The following is an 18318-nucleotide window of genomic DNA, read 5'->3' as shown; positions in this document are numbered from 1 at the left end:
TGTCTGGGTCTCCTATCTAGGTAGGTAGTAATGTAACTCAGGAGATCTCTTTTAACTCTGTTGCCAATGGAGGGCTTTTGAGCTCCTGTGTCCATAGCATTGTAGGCTCCTGTACACAACCCTGGGCTCCTATTCTGCACTTTTTCTTTCAGCAGTTCCTACCTGGCATCTAAGAAAAATGTTTGGACAAATGAGTCTCTGTAGATACTCAAATTTAAAATTAATTCCAACAGTTGTAACAAACCTACTTGACGCTTGCTAGAATGTACATGAATTAAAAGCATTTTACAAAGATATATATATTTTTTTTTAAATGAAAACCAAACCTAAAATTTCTGAGGAGAATTCACCTGTGAATAGATGGTGGCCACAAGAAGGAGCCCCTCAGGTCAGATAAAAAGAACCAGATCCTTTTTAAACAACAGGAGGAAACCAGCCTGTTTTTTTTTCTGACTCTGCAGGGAACTCATTGCAGTAAATACAATACTCCTGAAGTAGCAAGTGAGGTAACATCATTTGGCCTTTACTACCAGCTGCCCTGTTCCAGAAAAAGATCTCCTTTCCATGAGTTATCATTCCTCCAGCGCAGTCATACTCAAAGTCACTGCTGCGTATAAAAAAAATCAGTTGATGAGAAAAAGCAGGTATAAATCTTAGAAGTTATCAGTGCACTTGCTCTTCAATTCAACAGTGGTTGCTTGCTCTTCAGGCTCTGATATCTGCTATAATACGCCACACTCCTCATGGATCAGTGCCACTCTGCTGATACAAGAATGGTAGCTACTCTGACAGCAGCCTAGCCAAAGTGATGCATTTCATGGAAGTAACCAGGATTCATGTTCAACGTGAACATGAAATGCTCAGTCCCCACTTGGCTTTCCTTTCCTCTTCTTCCCCCCTGCTCTCTTGCCTGCCTGAATCCCTTGCGCAACCCCACTGAAGTCACTCCCATTATTTCTGTCAGACAACAGTGTTTTACTCATTTGAAATTCCTCACTTTCCTATCATAAAAACAATTACTGTAAAAATCTGTTGGTATCGTATGTCAATACCAAGCTCTTTTCTCTCTCAACACCAACAATCTGAAGTTTAAATATGCTTCATTTTTTTTTTTGGAGAGCCTAACTGTGTGACTGTGTTACAAGTCTTTTATTAATTTATTGTTTAATTCTTAGCTCGTTGTGCACAGGCTTTCAGTAGCAGCAGCTAAACTTTAAACTTAGATTCTGAGGGGCTTAAAGATCCCTTTTAATACTGAGTAAAAGCTGTAGTACCTCAAAGTTACAGTCTTAAATTCTCCCTTTCTGTTTGTGATGTTCTGTGTATAACTATTTTTTTTTTTTAGAAGCTAGATGTCTCAGTATAACAGTGCAGTCAGTCATTTTTTTGTTTTGAAACTTTGATAGAGATAATTTGAGAAGGAAAGTTGTGCAGCTGGCGAGGATAAAAATAAAATGTTTTTGTTTTGCAGGGTTGATCTTGAAACAATAGCTGGCTGAAGATGTTCAGCAGCTTGGAAGTTTAGGAAAAATACAAAAGAAACAGATTAGCCTGAGGTAAAAGGAGTAAAAGATGTACCATAAATCTCATGCATAACTTGCCGATTAACACCTCCAAATATATACATTCACATTATAAACCTGATGCATTATTCAGTCCTGAAAGTATCTCCGTCAAGTGCCAAGTAACTGTAATTCCATATATACAACAACATCATCATCAAGATAAACTCTTCATGTGGATATTTGGTTTATTCTTTATGTATGACACTGAATGCAGTTTTTGCTGAGCATCACTTACCTGGAATGAAGGTAAGACAAAGGACAGACTTACTTAGATGGAAACTTTCTGTACTACTAAAAGGTTCCTTGAAAACTGAGTAATACAGGAGTAATTTTCCTTCAAATGATTTGGGAGTGTGGTTTGAAAATTAGAAAATGACTGAGTAGATGTGTTGGAAGATATAAATGCATGCCCTAAATTGCATTATGAGAAGACCTGTAGTGAGAAAACTCTGCCAGATCAGAACTGGATCTGGAAATAAACAGATCTCTGCCATGGTCGATAGTAAAGTAATTAGATGTATAGCAAGGAAAATGTTACCAAGGTGGAAAAAGATTTTGATTTATAAATGACAGTGTGTGCCATGTATCTGGTAGCTGCTGTAGGACTCTAAAGCTGGAAAAACAAGATGAAAGAAACTCACTGGGGCCCCAGGTAGAGCACTGAGAAGGCATTAACTGTCTTTGCTCGACCTGTGCTGTTGATGCTCCTCCCAGATCCTGGGCTGCAGATCAAGTGGTGCCAAGGCTGTGTAAAATCTGCACACCAGGACAGCAGGGGTCCTGCTGGGCTTCAGAACAGACATTGCCAAAACAACCATGCCAGTAACCTGGTCTCCAGAGCAGCTGGGATGGGACAGTGTCAGGATTTGGGAGGAATAAAAAGAAGAGAGGAGGCAGTAATTCTGCTACCAGGTTGTAAAAATAAGCACTTGGAGGGGAAGGAGGTTGTGAAAACAGAAAAACTGAAAATGAGCCAACAAACACTGCTAATATTCTGTAAGGCATAATCTTCCCACTAAAGAGTTTGAAGTGGAAAGAAGGGAACAAGCTGTATAATTCAGACGTGAATCTGTTTGTGGATTGACAGGAAAGGAGGTGCAGAAACCTATGGAATCAAATAAGCCAGAATAGCTTTGTTTGTGTGTTGGGTAGTTTTTTTTTTTAAGCTAATAGGCCATATAGCAACCAAATCCTGGCATTATGGTTTTGCTCTTTCTGTGATCAGAAAATGAGAGAGCATTGTTTCAGACTTAAGGCACAGTAGTTAAGCAAGAAATCTAGGCAGAATAAAGTCACACTAGGTACAAATTTGAAACAAACATCTGGGAAAAACAAAAGCAAGAGGCATAGGTGTTCCATGGGTCTGTCAGCATTTGGTTGTGAGGAGAAGAGATTGACTGACGGGGTTTCAGAAATAGGAAGGATGAATAAGGTCCTTCAGATAACAGGATGCCACATGTGTTCAGGTGGCTATTCATGCTACACGCAGAAATCCTTTGCTTTTAATGCACAAAGTAAAACAGTAAAAACAAAAAGTTTCACTTCAAAAGAAGCAAAACAATAGTCCTGCCAAATCCCCAACCTTTACTTGGGAGCCATGCTCACTGAAGTCAGCTGGAGCTAGGAGTGAGCAAAGACCTTAGGATTTGGCCCAGTGACAACAACTCTGTTCTAGAGCTGAGCACTTATATGCTTTCATCATGAAGCAATTTTAACAGCCTAATTTTGGAACCCCAGAAGGAGGAGTGGATATGCTAAAATATTAACTATCACAACTCCCAGTAGATCTCATTCCTCCTTTCTGTGGACAATACAAATGTGATTATATGGTATGTGGGACCTGGTGCTGATGTTAATTGTCCCCCTCTGTTACTGTCAGCCGCCCTGCCAGATGTATTTCCATGCTTGTTTCAAGAGACATACTACCATTTAAAGTAGTGTCTGCTTTTGCTGAACAGCTAAACAGCTCTGCTTGGAAAAACAAGAAAAAAAAAAGAAAAGAAAAAAAGAACACATGAACAAAATGAATTGGTGAAAATTTATACCATAGGCAGACCAGCACTTCTTAGCAGAAGTTGTCTTTTTTAAGATGATCTGAGTGAGCTTTAATTTCACAAAAGAACAATAATGGAAAATAATGCTGCATGCTTCATAGGTGGACAGATACAAGGGCACAATCGTAGATGATTAATCCTACATTCACAATCATATTCATCACAGATTATTCGTGAGAAGAAAAAGAAGCAAAACTCAGGCCTTAATATTATTGCTGCAGACACTCAGCAGGTGCGTGCAGCGTAGCTTCATTTACCTCAGCAGGGCTGCCTGGATTTACATTACTCTGAAATCCAGCCTTTTAATATCCAGAATTCATTGTGCCTCTTCCACTGCTGCAAAGGTTATTACAAGAGTACTTCAGGAGTTACCAAAGGGAAATCACTGTTCTGTTTAGAAGGTGAAATGGAAAAGAGATATCCAAATGGAGCAGCAAAATGCAGGATTCGTGGATGAGACCTCAGAGACAACAGTCTAAATTCCTCTTATGTCAAAAGTTAGGAGATAACCACACGTGCACATCACTGTAATAGGGACAAAGTATGGAGATGACCAGATGCTTAGCAATCAGATGCCTGAGGTGAACCCAGGGTTATCAACCAAGAAGTAGGAAACATCCATTTGGAGACCGAAAGTTAGAAGAGGATTTTAGAGAAATGGAAGGACTGTTCCTCATCATCTCTTGCTTGTGTTGTAAGCTTGTCTGCTAGCACCAGGAGGAAAGACTGGAGATTAAATTGCCTGGCCATGAAGAGAGGAGCCATGGAGAAGTTTGTAGCCAGTCATTCCACCAGCCACTTCTCATAACCTGAATTACAGGAGATCTCCCACAGCTGATACCACCCATGTTGAAACAGCTATTTGGTGGAAGGGAGAATATATTCCTGTGATTAAATACAGAATTTATAGTCTTGCTGCCTTCTCTGGAAAGAAGCATCTCCTCCTTGCTAGCTGAGGCAAGAGAAGGGAAAAGCAATTTCCAATCCCAACAAAAAGCAATCAACATGTTTTAGGAATGGATGAAGCATTGCTTAGTTTGATCTGTAACATGTTTTGATCTGTGCATGAGTTCATAAAGGAGGAAGAACTGATTATCACTGGGCTAAACACAGTGAATTCAGCATATCTGACTTTGGGGCTCTAAATCTGATTTTCATGATTTGGATGAGAAGATTCTCTGAAAGGTGTTCTTGTGAGTTGTGAGCTTGTAATGCTTCAGATTTGAGAAAGATTCACTGGTTTTCCTCTCTGCTAGAAACAGGCTTCATACCTGTTCCTAGCTCAAACCATGACTGAGTGACACAAACACAATGATAAAACAACCACTCTTTCACAAGCGTTTTTCTCAAACTCAACTTGTTGTGAAATTTGAAGCAATACTAATAGAGATGAAATCTCTTGGGAACAGAAGTGTAACATAAAGCCTTTTTTTTTTTTTTTAGATTACTGATTCTAGTGTAGCTAGATTAAAAGAAAAAAATGTTGAGTACATCGAAATAGGGCTGCTTGAAAACTTAACAGAAAAAAAATTATTTTAGATAGAACATTTGAGAGTTTTAGCTAGATAAATAAATGTATTTAATGTTGCTGTTCTCAGGGGGAGAAAAAATTGCTTAGCGTTTGATTTAAAAATTAATTTTCTGGTTTTCACATGCATACAAATATTGTTATATTTATTTTGCATATGTTGCCTCCTTTTTACAAGCTGTTTTAAAATGTTTAAAGAACAGTGAGTCTTTAGAAGCTAGTATGAAAATATATTTGGCAGGGAAGTTAATATAAGCTCAGGGTAAGTCACAGTTGCAGAATATCTCACATAGAGTTTACTTTTTTTGTGCCTTATGACTAAGTAGCCTGCTCAGAATATAATGAAGACAAAAAAGAATTTCCTTGAAATTTGACAGAAATTATTGTAGTTAATAAACTGTGTGTGTTTCCTCAAGTGTGCCACTCCCTGGAAGGCAGTACTTTGTCCTGTCACAGCTTATGCTGAATTTCAAGGCTATGTAAAGGAGTTTAGAGCAAAAGGCAAACCATTTCATATTGTCAGGCATTTTATTTCACATTTTTTCTAGTTCTGGTTCTTCACAATGTTAGAAAATGTACCTCGAACTGTAGGTTTTTGGACCAACAGCAGAAGGAATTGTTCAGATCTAGGTATTCAGGATGGTTTAAACCAAGCCAGAGAGTTGTACAGGAGGGACAAAACTGCTAAGCAAACACAGTTTGACTACACGTGCAGACTGTACCTCTTGATAATTTAGAGGTCTGCCAATTAGATATGCAGACACACAGCTGCCAAGGATGTAGTACATCAGTAGAGGGCTGAGAACGTGTGATTCACAGTGACATTTGTGGGAATGGTGACAACTGAGCATCTCTTCAGATTGCGTGCTCTGAAAAAAATCCCTGAGGCTCTTTCAGGAATTTCTGCTGTTACGCTCTGATGTGCCAATCAGAGCATCTCATTGTAGTTAGGACTCGGCATGTCAAAGAAAAGCACAGTAAGAGACCTGCGTGGAAAGGTTTATATCCTAAACTGGTGTGAGGATCAGTGGGTGAGTATCAAAAACAGTGGAGTTCAGGGAGGGTAATGTAAGGATGATGGTCAGAGCAACAGTAGCCAATCAGAATACCTGGAGGTACCTGGGAAATCAATAATATTATTATTAGGTATTACAGAAAAGATTTTACCTTTGAGAAGTCCAGTACAGTATTTGAGAAGACAGATGATTGATTTTTATTTATTTATTTATTTATTTTTACAGCAATAACAAATGTATTTGTTCTAATGGCTTTGCAATCTCTCTGGGAAAAAAAAAAACACAGATATGTTACATAGCAGATTGTGCAGTGATGAGCATTCTCTGTTTGTCTGCAGTGAATTAAGAGGATTAAAGGCTTCTAAGAAAGCTGTCTAGGGCAGCCGCAAATACATGATAGAGCTAGATTCTCAGACTGTATAAATTGGCAGCAATTGAAGTCAATCTAGCTAATGCAGTTTGTACTAGCAGTGTATTTGTACTATTTATTATTTAGAAAGGAGAAAATAGAAAAGGAATCAGCTTTGCTTACAAACTTTATCGTGGATACTTTGCCAAAAAACACACCAACCCCTTAAGTGTTTGAAATGTCCTTTTATCTTGTTAATTCCATGAGACATGGTATTTCTCTCATCAACAGACAAACACGTTATTTATAAAACTGCATACTGGCTTCAGACATGTCATAACCTTATTTTGCTCATTGAAATGCCAAGGCATTGCGTTTTTAAATCGAAACTAGAGAAGAACACAACGATCCCACTCTCATCTGTGCTCAAAAATCACTTGCTTTTGTGTCCCTCAATTTTAAGAAGAAAACTGTGAGCCTCCATGCTCACAATAGCAGCATTTCTATTGGAGAAAGTTCCTTATTTGCTCTGATCAATGCAGCGTGCTGAAGTCCAGCAATGCCTTCAGGCTAGCTGACACCCTGGTAACATGTAGTCCTTCAGCAAATCCATTTAACATCTGAAGTATATTCAGGGGGTTGCTGGTACAAAATGAATGCTCTTTGGCCCAGAAAAATGGATTGCATTTGGTAGAATAGATTTCATTTGTCAACACTGTTGTTCTTTCCCTTTTTTGAAACACTTTTGGTTTGCGTCCCTTTTGGTAATGCACCTGACATGATCTCTAGTTAATCAATGCAACAGTTCTGCATGTTGAAGTCCTTCATTTATAATAACACAGGAGTGAAATAATTTGGAAAGTTGTTTTAAGAAACTGAAAGAAGGAAGAAATAATTCCTTATAGAAGGTGGATGTTTATTTTACAGCAGTGAGCAAAAACCACTGACGGCACTTACAGTCTCCATAGCTAAACAAATGAGGTACATAAGAATTGCAGCAATCAAATTGTCCTAAGGGTTCATCCCAACACCATTAATGCCTCGTGTTACTTGTAATCCATCTAATGATGTTTCTAACGCTACTATGAAGAAAGGGATAGAGAAGAGCAAGCAATCACTTTTTCTGTTGTTTTTACTAGGACAGTAGCACAGCTGACATCTGAAAATCAGGGTTTTGTCATGTGGTCTGTCAGAAAGCACAGTGGATAAGCTTATTTCATTTGTTCTTTTCTTGTGGAAGATAAAGTTAAGTGTGGAAATTTATAAAAACAACCTTCTTGTTGGCCCCGTGCCATCCAGGAGCCTCTACTACTGCCAAAGATGGCTAGCAGTGGCTGAGCAGGGAGCAAGATTAAGCATGTTGGGAATTAAATAACTCCCATCAGGATTGCTCTGAATGCCAAAGCTAATGGTCCAAGCAAACACAATATAATCAAATTGCTTGTCCTTCCAGTTAACTACCATTCACCTTGAGATCACTAAGGAGAGAGCTTATGAAAGAGGAGTGAAGCACTCAGGTGGAAGAAGCGGGGCTTTCTCTGAGCTTTGGATGGTAAGAAGGTGTGATGGAGAAGTTCTTCTAGAGAATTGGAGAAGAAACTTACCTTAGCATTTTAATTTGGTTTGGGAGTACAATTTCAAAGCAAACCTCTCAGTTGTGGAACAACTCACAGCCTCATTGAGTGCAGAGTGCTTCTCTTGGGGATTTGCTTGTGCTCCACGTACGCACTTACTGCACAGAAGGGCTAATGGGCTGCTCTCTTTCAGAGTATTCTGTGATCTGAAATGTTTGCATGCTGTATGCATTTCAACACCCTCCATTTCACTCTGCTGATCCGCTCCTACTGAGCCACATTGTCTGCAGTTGTAGGCAGAGCCAGAGAGTCTTGGGAAAGAAGCTTCTAGACATCAGGGAGGTGATTAGGAGCCCAAACAAATTATTCTTTGCAGAAGACAATTGGAAATTTATATATTTATCTTTTCAATTGCAAAGTTAGTTATATAAAGCAGTTCAAACCTCTGATATCTTCCCAGCTTCACCTCAAAGTTCTTAAACCAAAATCGTAGACAAGAGTTGTGTGCTTTCCACGTAAAATAAATCCACAGCAAGGGCAGGTGCAACTCCCATTGAAATCAATATCACTGGCAACAACATCACACTAGGAATGAATTTCAGTAGCTGTTCTTTTTCTGCCTGCTGCTTTCAGCCTGCAGCTGAAGAGCTGTAGTAAAGGGAATTCAGAAGAAGAGGAGGTGTTGATAAGCTGTAGTTCATCAGGGCTTCCTGATTCCTTGAAGCACGAACATTCAATAACTCTGAAGAAGATGGAGATTGTGTTGGATAATGCTGAAAAAAAGGTTAATAAAGATCCAGGGTTTAGCTATTTCACTTATCTCTTCCTTGTCCACAAGTTTAATATATTGAGTTGTGTGACCGATAAAAAGCTTTTGACCAGAGACAAACTCTCTTCCCCATCTAATTCCAACCCACCAGAACATCTTGAATTTGATACCAAAGGTTTGCATTTCTGAAGGATCGGTATTGTGAAGTCTTGTGATCCTATCATAATTCTAGAAAAGTTCTTGTGCTTGTGGGAATTTTAATTTGATCTTATTTATTTATTTATTTATGCAGAAGCTTATTTGAAACCTTCCCTGCAGGACAGAAAATGTGAAAGGCCTAGGAGAATTATCTCCAGTGTGTTTCTTAGAGCCTTTTAGTGATTGGTTTAGGTCTTTGTTCAGTCCATGATTTTGTTTGTGATATTTCACTGGAGTTGGAGTGGGGTCAAACACAGAGCAATTACAGTCTTACATTTTTGCAAAGTTTGGTAGTGTTTTTGTCTATGTCGTAACCTTGGAATAAATTAATTCTGCAGAAGGAAATTAATCATACTAAAATTTGCATACTTCTCTCTCTATTGACAGAGTTGGTTCCAATTGAATTCCAAGCTTCTCCCTTGGGAGTAGCATCACAAGTACATTAAATCAGTTAATGGCAGATCAAAACCAAGCCTGTTATAAGCCAGTGTTTACATTTGAAATCATCCAGTTAAAGAGTGGTCCAGGCCGTAGCACACTTCACAATGAGAATTCTCCATTTGAGTAACAGCAAGAACGCTCACCTTGAAAATGATTTTAACACAGGATAGTGCTCAGGATTATTAGCTCATGCAGAGATGCCTGCCAAGCCTGTAGATGTAATTTGGTCTAATTTTTCATGAATATCTGTGTTCTGTTCTGAACACTGAGGCTGTAGATGTATGCACAGCTGCACACTCACCTGAGTGCCTATGCATAGGTTTGGACATGCATGGCCTGGATGCTATACTACCTCCCTTTTCTGAAAACTACTGACTTTTCTGCCCAGGGAAAAAAAGGGTGCTGGAATATATCTAAACTGGCAAATGTCTGTGCATGGTAGAATGCTATAAAGGTAGTAAAAGCAGAACTCCTTGAAACATACTGCATTGCTGAGCTTCAAAGACAGTTGATTCATGATATAACAAATACTGTATTGCACAGCTTACTCTTCTTTCTGTGGCAGAAGCAGTATTTTGAAATTTAATTAACTTCATGTGACACTATAGAAACGGATGGCAAATCAATAATGAATGCCATTTCAGCCACCCTGTGGTGGTGTAATTCTGTGTTTTTTTGCACTGATTAGGTCTGACTTTGGTGGGAAGCACTTCGGTAGCAAGGGGGCAAGTTATTACTGAGCTTCTGGCTGTCACTGGGAAGAAGAAGTAGTTCAAGCACTTAGTAACCACAGTGATTTTGGGTGCCAGTGACTTAACATCTAAGCAGGAGAGGAAGAATCTCACATTTTGTTGGTGCTGTTGTAAGGTGGTTTTCAGGCTCAGCAAGTCCTCTACTTATCCTTCAGCTGAATGATTTTCAGAAAACAGAAGTCACTTTTGCCTCGAAGTTGGCATTTATTGACTTACTTAACTACTCTTCTTTAGCCATTTCCCCACTGAGACTTTCTGACAAACTGGTGGGAATTTCTTTCCTTTGCACCCAGGACTTCTCCTGTTGTGCCCAGAGAGAGATGTGGGACAAGCCCCTAGCTTTGATCCCCCTGGCTCTCAAATCCACTATGGAGAAGCAGCTCAGGGAGCAGAAGGTTTCTCTAGCAGGATGTGGGAAATCTTCCATGTAGCAAACACAAATGCTGTTAATCAGAGGTGATGGGTTTTGCCCGTTTATTGGGACTGGGGAGTTCGGTGTTGTGCAAAGTTGGGAGAGAGCTGGAGAACCTCCCTTCTTCAAGGGCAAGCTGCCTATGTGTGGAAGTGGTAGAGAGGCTTCCCCTCAGGATGCCTGCAGGCTCTTATCCCATAGTGCACTTATGGCTGCACTGCAAAGAGACTGGATGGATCAGAAAGAAGAACTGGGAAGAACAAGTACTCTGGGGCCACTATGTCAGTGTGACAGTCCTATGCTTTTTTGGGAAAGCATGTGAACTCTTCCCTTTAAATCAGTGTGAATTATGATTCCCAATCGTCACTGTTTCTAACATAAACAGCTTCTAATATAAACCATTCCTGCTGGTTTGCCACAGCCAGCCAACGAGGCATGGAAAACATCAGATGTTATATCACATTATATCCAGATAATTGCAGCAGTGATTGAAGTGATTCTGTGATGGCTGATTTAATGCTGAGGAAAAAGGTGGGATGGAGGTATTACACTTCAGAGACAGCAAAGATAAAGTGGATAAAAGCTGGCTTTCCCAGGATGCTTTCCTTTTATCCTACTCATGGGTGAGTTGACAAAACTGCAAAATGATGTGGTTGATAATCTGATGCCTTCTGTGGATCACCTCTGCGCCCTTCTCAGCCTTACATAAAACTCTTTGGGGGAAGGATGAGAGGAGCTCTGATAAGGTACAAGACACTTTGTGGGTAAAGAAACAGTATAAATTTGAGTTGATTATGTCTAATTCTGATACTTAATATTCTGGTGTATGGAACTGTCGAGTCACAGCCTGAACCACTGATTGCTCACCTGAGGCGAGCACTGAGTCAGCCCTGGGAGCACAGGTGAAGGCGATTCAGCTGTGTGACCAAAGAGGTGGAGCTTGGCTGCACCTCTCCTAGACCCATTTAAGGGCTGACTGCCACAAAGGAAGGGTCTGTTCTGGAGATCCCTTCTCTGGGGAGTCTTTTCTGTGAACCTGGGTCTTTTGATACAGGTGAGCATTCCTTCCCTGTTTGTTTCTTTCCAATTTTCACCACAATAATCTTTCCAGATGTAACATCTGGTGATGAATGCACAATGCACTTTATAAGGAATTATATGGGTGCTCGTTAATTAGTATGAATTAATTAATGCATTAGCTAGCAGTTGACTAGTTAACTATACCATTATTGCTCCTCAACCTTTTAACCTTTTTTAAATAAACTGAACAAGTGTTCCTTCATCAAAACTGTGTGTAGTCTGTTTCTGCCAAATTCAAGGCAGTTAATTATATCGAATTTATTTACTGAATTCACTCTTCTTGTAATGCTATTTAACATCTGTTCCTGAAATAGCTTTAAAGGCTGCTGAAGGCTATGCAATGGCTCTAACTTTTCTTATGCTTGAATGCGAAGAATATATTCTCCAAGGGAGTGTGTGTGCAGCTCTCTACAGTATCTCTTGGTGGTCATACATGAAAGAAAAATAGCATTTCTTAGGGGTATGGAGTTTATTACCACATCAGAAAATATATGAAGAGTGGTTTATTTTCAAGTAGGGATCTGTTGTTTTGTTGTTGTTTTTTTTTTTTAAACTTTGAAATTGCTAGTTAAATTCTAGAGTCAGTTTTATTTCTCAGGTGGCTCCAGGTTTGCTAATGGCTCCCAGGTGCCCGGGGGACAAGAAACTGTCTTTTGCTTACTTAGCAGCAGCAAATGCCAAAACCAAGAGCCTCACCTTGCTGTTGAAAAGAAAGAGGAACTAATTGTGATTGGCTTCTTTCTTGCAGCTGCAGAAACTCAAACGATCACTCTCCTTCAAGACCAAAAGCTTGCGGAGTAAAAGTGCAGACAATTTCTTCCAGAGGACTAACAGTGATGTGAAGCTGCAAGTGGACTTGATGCCGGAGGTGAGCACGAGCACAGGGCAGCTCCCCAGCTCAGAGAGCCAGGCGTCCTCACCCACCAGAACCCAGCAGCTGTCAGAAAACAACAAGGCTCACATGTTCCAGGAGCACATCTTCAAAAAGCCCACCTTCTGTGATGTCTGCAACCACATGATTGTTGGTAAGAAACAATTTTCAAACTCTCTGTGGGCATCCACGTTAGAATGTGCAGGATGACTTTCCATAATTCGTGAGAGCCCAGATGTCCAGCTGAGGGTTCTCATACAAAAAAGGTCTGCATTTAAGTCACATCTGCTGTAAACGAATGTAAAATCTATATTCACTCATGATTTTCTTTCCTTGGTGACATGTGTAGTCATAAATAACAAGTGAGGGTTTCTACCAGCATTAAATTCTGTGCTCACTTAGGTTATATTGAGCACCGAGTGCAAGCCTTGTTATATATTATACTAGAAACTGCAGAAATTCATCTTGAAAATTTGTTTGCTACTGTTTCTCTCTTATACAGCAGTAGTTCTAACTCTTGTTCTTTATGATTGCCCCAACCCTGCTGCCCCTTGTTTTCCATTAAATATGGTGATGATGCCCAACTACCTCAGCTGAGCAAGAAGTAGCATCTGCTGGGTGGTAGGCTCTGAGCCACTTGTGTGCATGTTGGCTGTTCAGAACACGTGCTTTGGCAGAGTAGGTCAACTGAACAAATAAGAACTGAATTCACAGTGCAGGCTTTCTTGGGCTTGTTGATTTAGGTGTGTCTCTTCTAGCTGTCTCTGACAATCCGAAAACCTCATACCTTTGAAGGATCTCTCTTTCTCATCTCTGAAAGTGTCCATGTCAATATAAGTTACTGCCATGGACTAACTCTCTGACAGAAATAGAGGACAGAACTAATCATTTATTATTCTCTTGAGCTTCCAAAATGCAACTTCATGGTGAGCTCTGCTCATAAAGTATTTTTCAATACAGAGCAGAAGATCTAAAAAAGGCATCCTTCACACAGCAGGTTATCTGTATGGGTAGAGATCAGGAAAGAAATGCTGGCAGGTGACTAGAGATGTACTACATGTGTGGTCACTGCTATGGGAAGCTGCAAGAGCTGCTATTCAGTAACGCAGTCCTACAAATGCGTGTCTCTGCTGCTAGTTTAGTATGCACATGATCTGGCCTCATTGTTTATCATCTGGCCCCAGCACAGTGAGTAAATAAACTCAGTGGCAGTGTACCAGTGTGAAAGCGAGTGACAATTTCCATGTTTTGGGGCAGTACATGGAATGAAATGCTGGTTTAGCTTTATATAGGAGTAGAGCAAGTCTTTGAGTGCAAACTATTGTCTGCAGTTTGTTTAGCTTACTGTAAGAAGTAATGCTCCTTGTTGTGGAACTGCTTTGCATGTGAAAGCTTGGTAAGCCCTTGAAAGATGCTGATAGGATTGTTTGACCTTTCTCAAAGAATGGTACCTTATTTTCCACACAAGGGTGCTTGGTGTCCCCCTGCTTGTTTGAGGAATTGTATTCTTTACATAAGGCCGCTGCCAGTCAGCAGGATGTTAAATCCAATGCAAGACAATCCTGCTTCTGTAAATAAAATAATCAAACACAAGTCTTGGTTTTGTCCACCCCAGCTTTACTAAAGTCAGGGGAATAGGAGTTTTGATTTCATATATTTGTTTCTTCCATTTAAGGGGTAGAAAAAGTCAAAGGGAGAAAGATAAAAGCATCAATACCAGGGAAACTGTACAGTCCAGAGATTGAAGGGATGTCTGGAAGATAGGCAAACAAAACAGCTTCTTGTATGGAAGCAGGCTCAGAACTTGTCTCTTCCTATAATGTGAATGAATATTCTATCATAGCTGTTTCACAAGCATATACTGCAAATCCAAGTGCTTCTCATTTCTGGCAACTTCTCATGAAAATTGTATGGAGATTAATATGATCACAAATCTGCATGACTCAGCAAAACTGTTCCAAAACACTGCTGCATAAGACAGATTATTACTGGCAGCAAATTTTGCAGAGAGCAATTCCAGTTCATAAACATCTGTGCCTTGCTAGGTTCTCTATGTCCTGCCTGGGGTAGAAAAATCCTGAAGCATATCTGCTAACGTTCAAAACATCAGCTTTAACTCCACCAATTTTCTAAATTTTTCCTTTTCTTTTGTATCATTTGAGGGCTTCCATTTGCTGTTCCCTGTCTTAGCCTCTTAATTAGGCAGTGAAGCTTTTAGTAATTGCTGAAGAAGCTAATGCAACCTACTTTGGCTGGTGGCAGGCTGAGTCAGGTGAATTTCTCTGACCTCCTGTAGCGTATCTTTGCTTGAAGGTACAGTGGAGAAGAAAAGATGTTAAGAATGTTACCTTATAATGCATTTGAGTCAAATGCCCTTATTTTCATAGAACACGATGGAAGTAGACTTCTGTCTATCTTTGATCCTTACTGCAGTCATGCTTGGCTTTTCTGTACTATATTTTAAGCAGCATGGGAGACTTGGGTGTTGCTGTTTGTAGCTCAGTTAATCCACGTGATTTGCGCAACTGCTGGTCATGGGGTTGGTGAAGCAAAACAGGCAACTCTTCAGGAAATTATGTCAAGCCTGCTCCCTCAAACAGACAGGAAAAAAAGTAATTTCTGTGCAGGAACCCTGTATTTATGCTTGCAACACGGAGTCTATTCATTCCCTCTATTTGCATTTTTCAAGGGCAGTGACATTTGAGAGTAATGTGTCTCTGGCTTTAAATTCCTTATTGATGAGAGTAAAGGCAAAGGCTACATGCGTGTTTTGAAGGCTGGGGGAAAGTGTCCAGGAAAATCCCAGCTTGACTTTAGATGGTTTCAGTTTTGCCACCAAGAATGATTCCAGGTTCACCTTAAATGGTTCTCCAATTCACAAACTGAGCAGCTCTGTTTGGGGCAGCATGATGAACTGTGCATGGCACGAGCATGCAGCACTCACTTTGGACTCGCTGGCATGGCAGAGCCTGTCTGTAGCTTCAACAAGAGCAGGACGTTTGGAACAGAGACAGCAGGATCCCCGTGCTGCTCTTCTCACTGACAGCAAAATTAAAATGTGTGAAATGTTATCTACCTACAAAAAATACATCATCCCTCCGTGGTTGTTAGACACCAGGAGCCGAATTTTGCCATTGGGACACAGCACGTGTTCCCGTTTGTTCCTTTGACAGAAGTACAGTCATAAGGTAAAGGGCAAATCTATGTAATAGGTTTAAGCACTCAAAGGAAGGCGTTTACTAGGATGACTGTAATGCAAATTTGCTCATAAACTCTGGTTTATTCTTAAAAGAAAAAGCAATATTAATTAATATTAACACTGTGCTTTTTACCTTACATTAAAGACAGGAGTGGCTGTGTTCCTTCTAACTATACTAGGCTGTGGCTTAAGTTCCACCTCTCTAAAGAGAAGAAAAAATTGCCATAGAAGCAGTAATCTGCTGCCTAATACAGTATGTGAGATAATTTTGGATCCAAAGCAATACTATGATGTGTATGGAACATCCATTTGTTAATGGGGCCTTCCAGTACTGTGAGATACCATGATACCATCTCCAGTTCTAATACTGAAGTCAGTAGTAATACTTCACGTAATTTCAGAGCAACTCAATAATTTGTTGGAATAAGTGTTCACTTCTGTCACTCACTCTTACACCACTTTGTATTCCCCCACTTCTGCCACTGTGAGCTCCAGGCACTGGTAGGGTTAGGACTGAGGATTCAGCTCCATGATAGGTTATGTATTTTCTTAAGTATGTCTGCTTAAGAACATCCTCTCACAGCATGAAGAATCACTTGTAGAAACTGATAGAGTTGCTGTTCTTGCTCCTAAATTTCCTACTATTGCTGTTCTATTATGATTTTAATATCTAACTCCAACAAGGGAAAATCTTGAAGCCAAAGTATCTCATGCAGTGGATCAGTAGGTCATTATTTAGAAGATGCTGGTTTATTTCCTATCACTGAAAAGAAAACGAGGCAGATTCGGAGATGTTTTGGCTTGGTGATATCTACAGTGTTCTGTGTTCAGCAAGAATGTGGTAAGCTTTGGCAAGTAAAAAGAGGCAAAGCTGTCTGACATCAACAGAGACAAACTCTTAAATTAATGTTTGCATCAGATGAGAAGCTTAAACTATGCAGATCAGAAGGCAGTTCTTGCTTGCTCTTATTCAGTCTCTGATGTGTCATCAGTCATTTCTGTGGTACTTTGCTCTATAAGAAGTCATGATGTCAGTACTCTGCTCTGGTGTATTTTAAAAAAAAAAATCTCCATCTGTAGACTTCTCACCATTCTACTCATTTGCAGTTCATTTCCTGTGCTGACTCATATGGAAAAATTTTTATTTTCCACACATTCCAAGCATATTACATATAATTAATATGCTTCCATCTAAGTCAAATATAAGTAGTGTAGCAAAAAAAGTAAGCCACTTTGCTTTCAAAAATAGCTGACTTGAAAGTTGATCCTTTTAAAACTGTGTTTTGAGGGAATTGCTGCTTGTTTATAAGCATCCTTGTGTGTCTCTGTGTTTCAGAAGTGTACTTAGCAGGTTCATTCTATGTTTGATCTTGTCACTGACACACGTTTCTGACCTTATTCACTTCACTTATTTTATTGGGGTATCTTTGTCTGGAAAGACATGGTGGATGACCACAAAGATTCAGAATGACCAAATGAAACTGGTCTGCAATGTCCAGCAATGGTTAAAAATGTGTCTTTTTAGATTGTGCCACCGACACCTTGCCCTTAAACATTTTCTAGTATTTATACTAGGAGCAGTAACAGGACTACAGATTAAATGCAGGGACAATGTTTTCATTAAAAGTATACATATAGGCAATATTTTTTGGGTGAGTGTTTGTTTTTCACAGACTGTGTGCTGCCATGATTGTCCACATATAGAGATAATACAGAGATTAAACTTAGTCTGAAACTTCAAGAGACCAAGTTGAACCTGTTACTTAGATATATGCATTTATAGTTGATTTTCGGACAGATGAGTTTCTTATTTAGAAGATCACTTGCAGATTCTCTAGACTACTGCAGCCCCTTTACATGTAAATTCATCTACCTTCACTCTCAGGAAGCTAACTCAGTTCCAGACAGAGCAACAAAAAGATAAAAACCAATAATAACTCCCTGCCACACTTTACTTCCAGTCTGCTAATTAGTGCACTTCAATGGTGAAATTATGCTGTATCTTCAGTTCTGATTCACTTCTGCCACTGTCTGTTCTGGCTTAGCCAGGGTATTTGGAGTTCCAACCGACCATCCAAGTGCAATGAATAATTCCTTCTGGACACATCTTTAAAATAAGTCCTTTATTTCTTTATTTCATTGTGCTGCTGCAGCTTTTGGAACCTTCAACCTTTTTCTCCCTTCAAAGCATCATCAGCACTGATAAATTGGCCCAGCTTTTCAAATGCAGGAATGAAGGAAAGAAAGACTTCTGCATTGCAACTTCCTGACTTACTGTTTCAAGAAGATATTCTGGTTTCACCAAAACCTGCCTGTATAGGTAGACAAGGATGCAATAAAAAGCCACAGGTTCTTCTCTGTGTGGTTCTTCTCTGCCACTTCTCGACATCTACACAGGTTATGTTGTTCAAGGCTCGCAGTTTAGAAGACTCCCTTAGAGCTCCATTTTTTTTTTCTCTGAAGGTTTTCTTTCAGGTGAAAGGGGGGGGAAAAAAAAGTATTGGTTTTCA

At 39.7% G+C, this 18318-nt stretch overlaps 1 protein-coding gene across 1 annotated transcript in view; it reads left to right on the top strand.

Annotated features, from left to right (window-relative positions):
• Window positions 1-18318, top strand: part of STAC (SH3 and cysteine rich domain) — a gene marked incomplete at both ends in the record, with an annotated part of 70392 nt that overhangs the window by 9962 nt on the left and 42112 nt on the right. Inside the window, one exon of the mRNA XM_079538607.1 lies at window positions 12487-12763. Within this exon, the coding sequence (XP_079394733.1) occupies window positions 12487-12763 (277 nt within the window). The remainder of the gene's footprint in view (window positions 1-12486; window positions 12764-18318) is intronic.

This window comes from Tetrao urogallus, assembly GCF_951394365.1.
Source record: "Tetrao urogallus genome assembly, chromosome: 7".
NCBI lineage: Eukaryota > Metazoa > Chordata > Aves > Galliformes > Phasianidae > Tetrao > Tetrao urogallus.
This window is presented reverse-complemented; position numbering and strand designations above follow the sequence as displayed.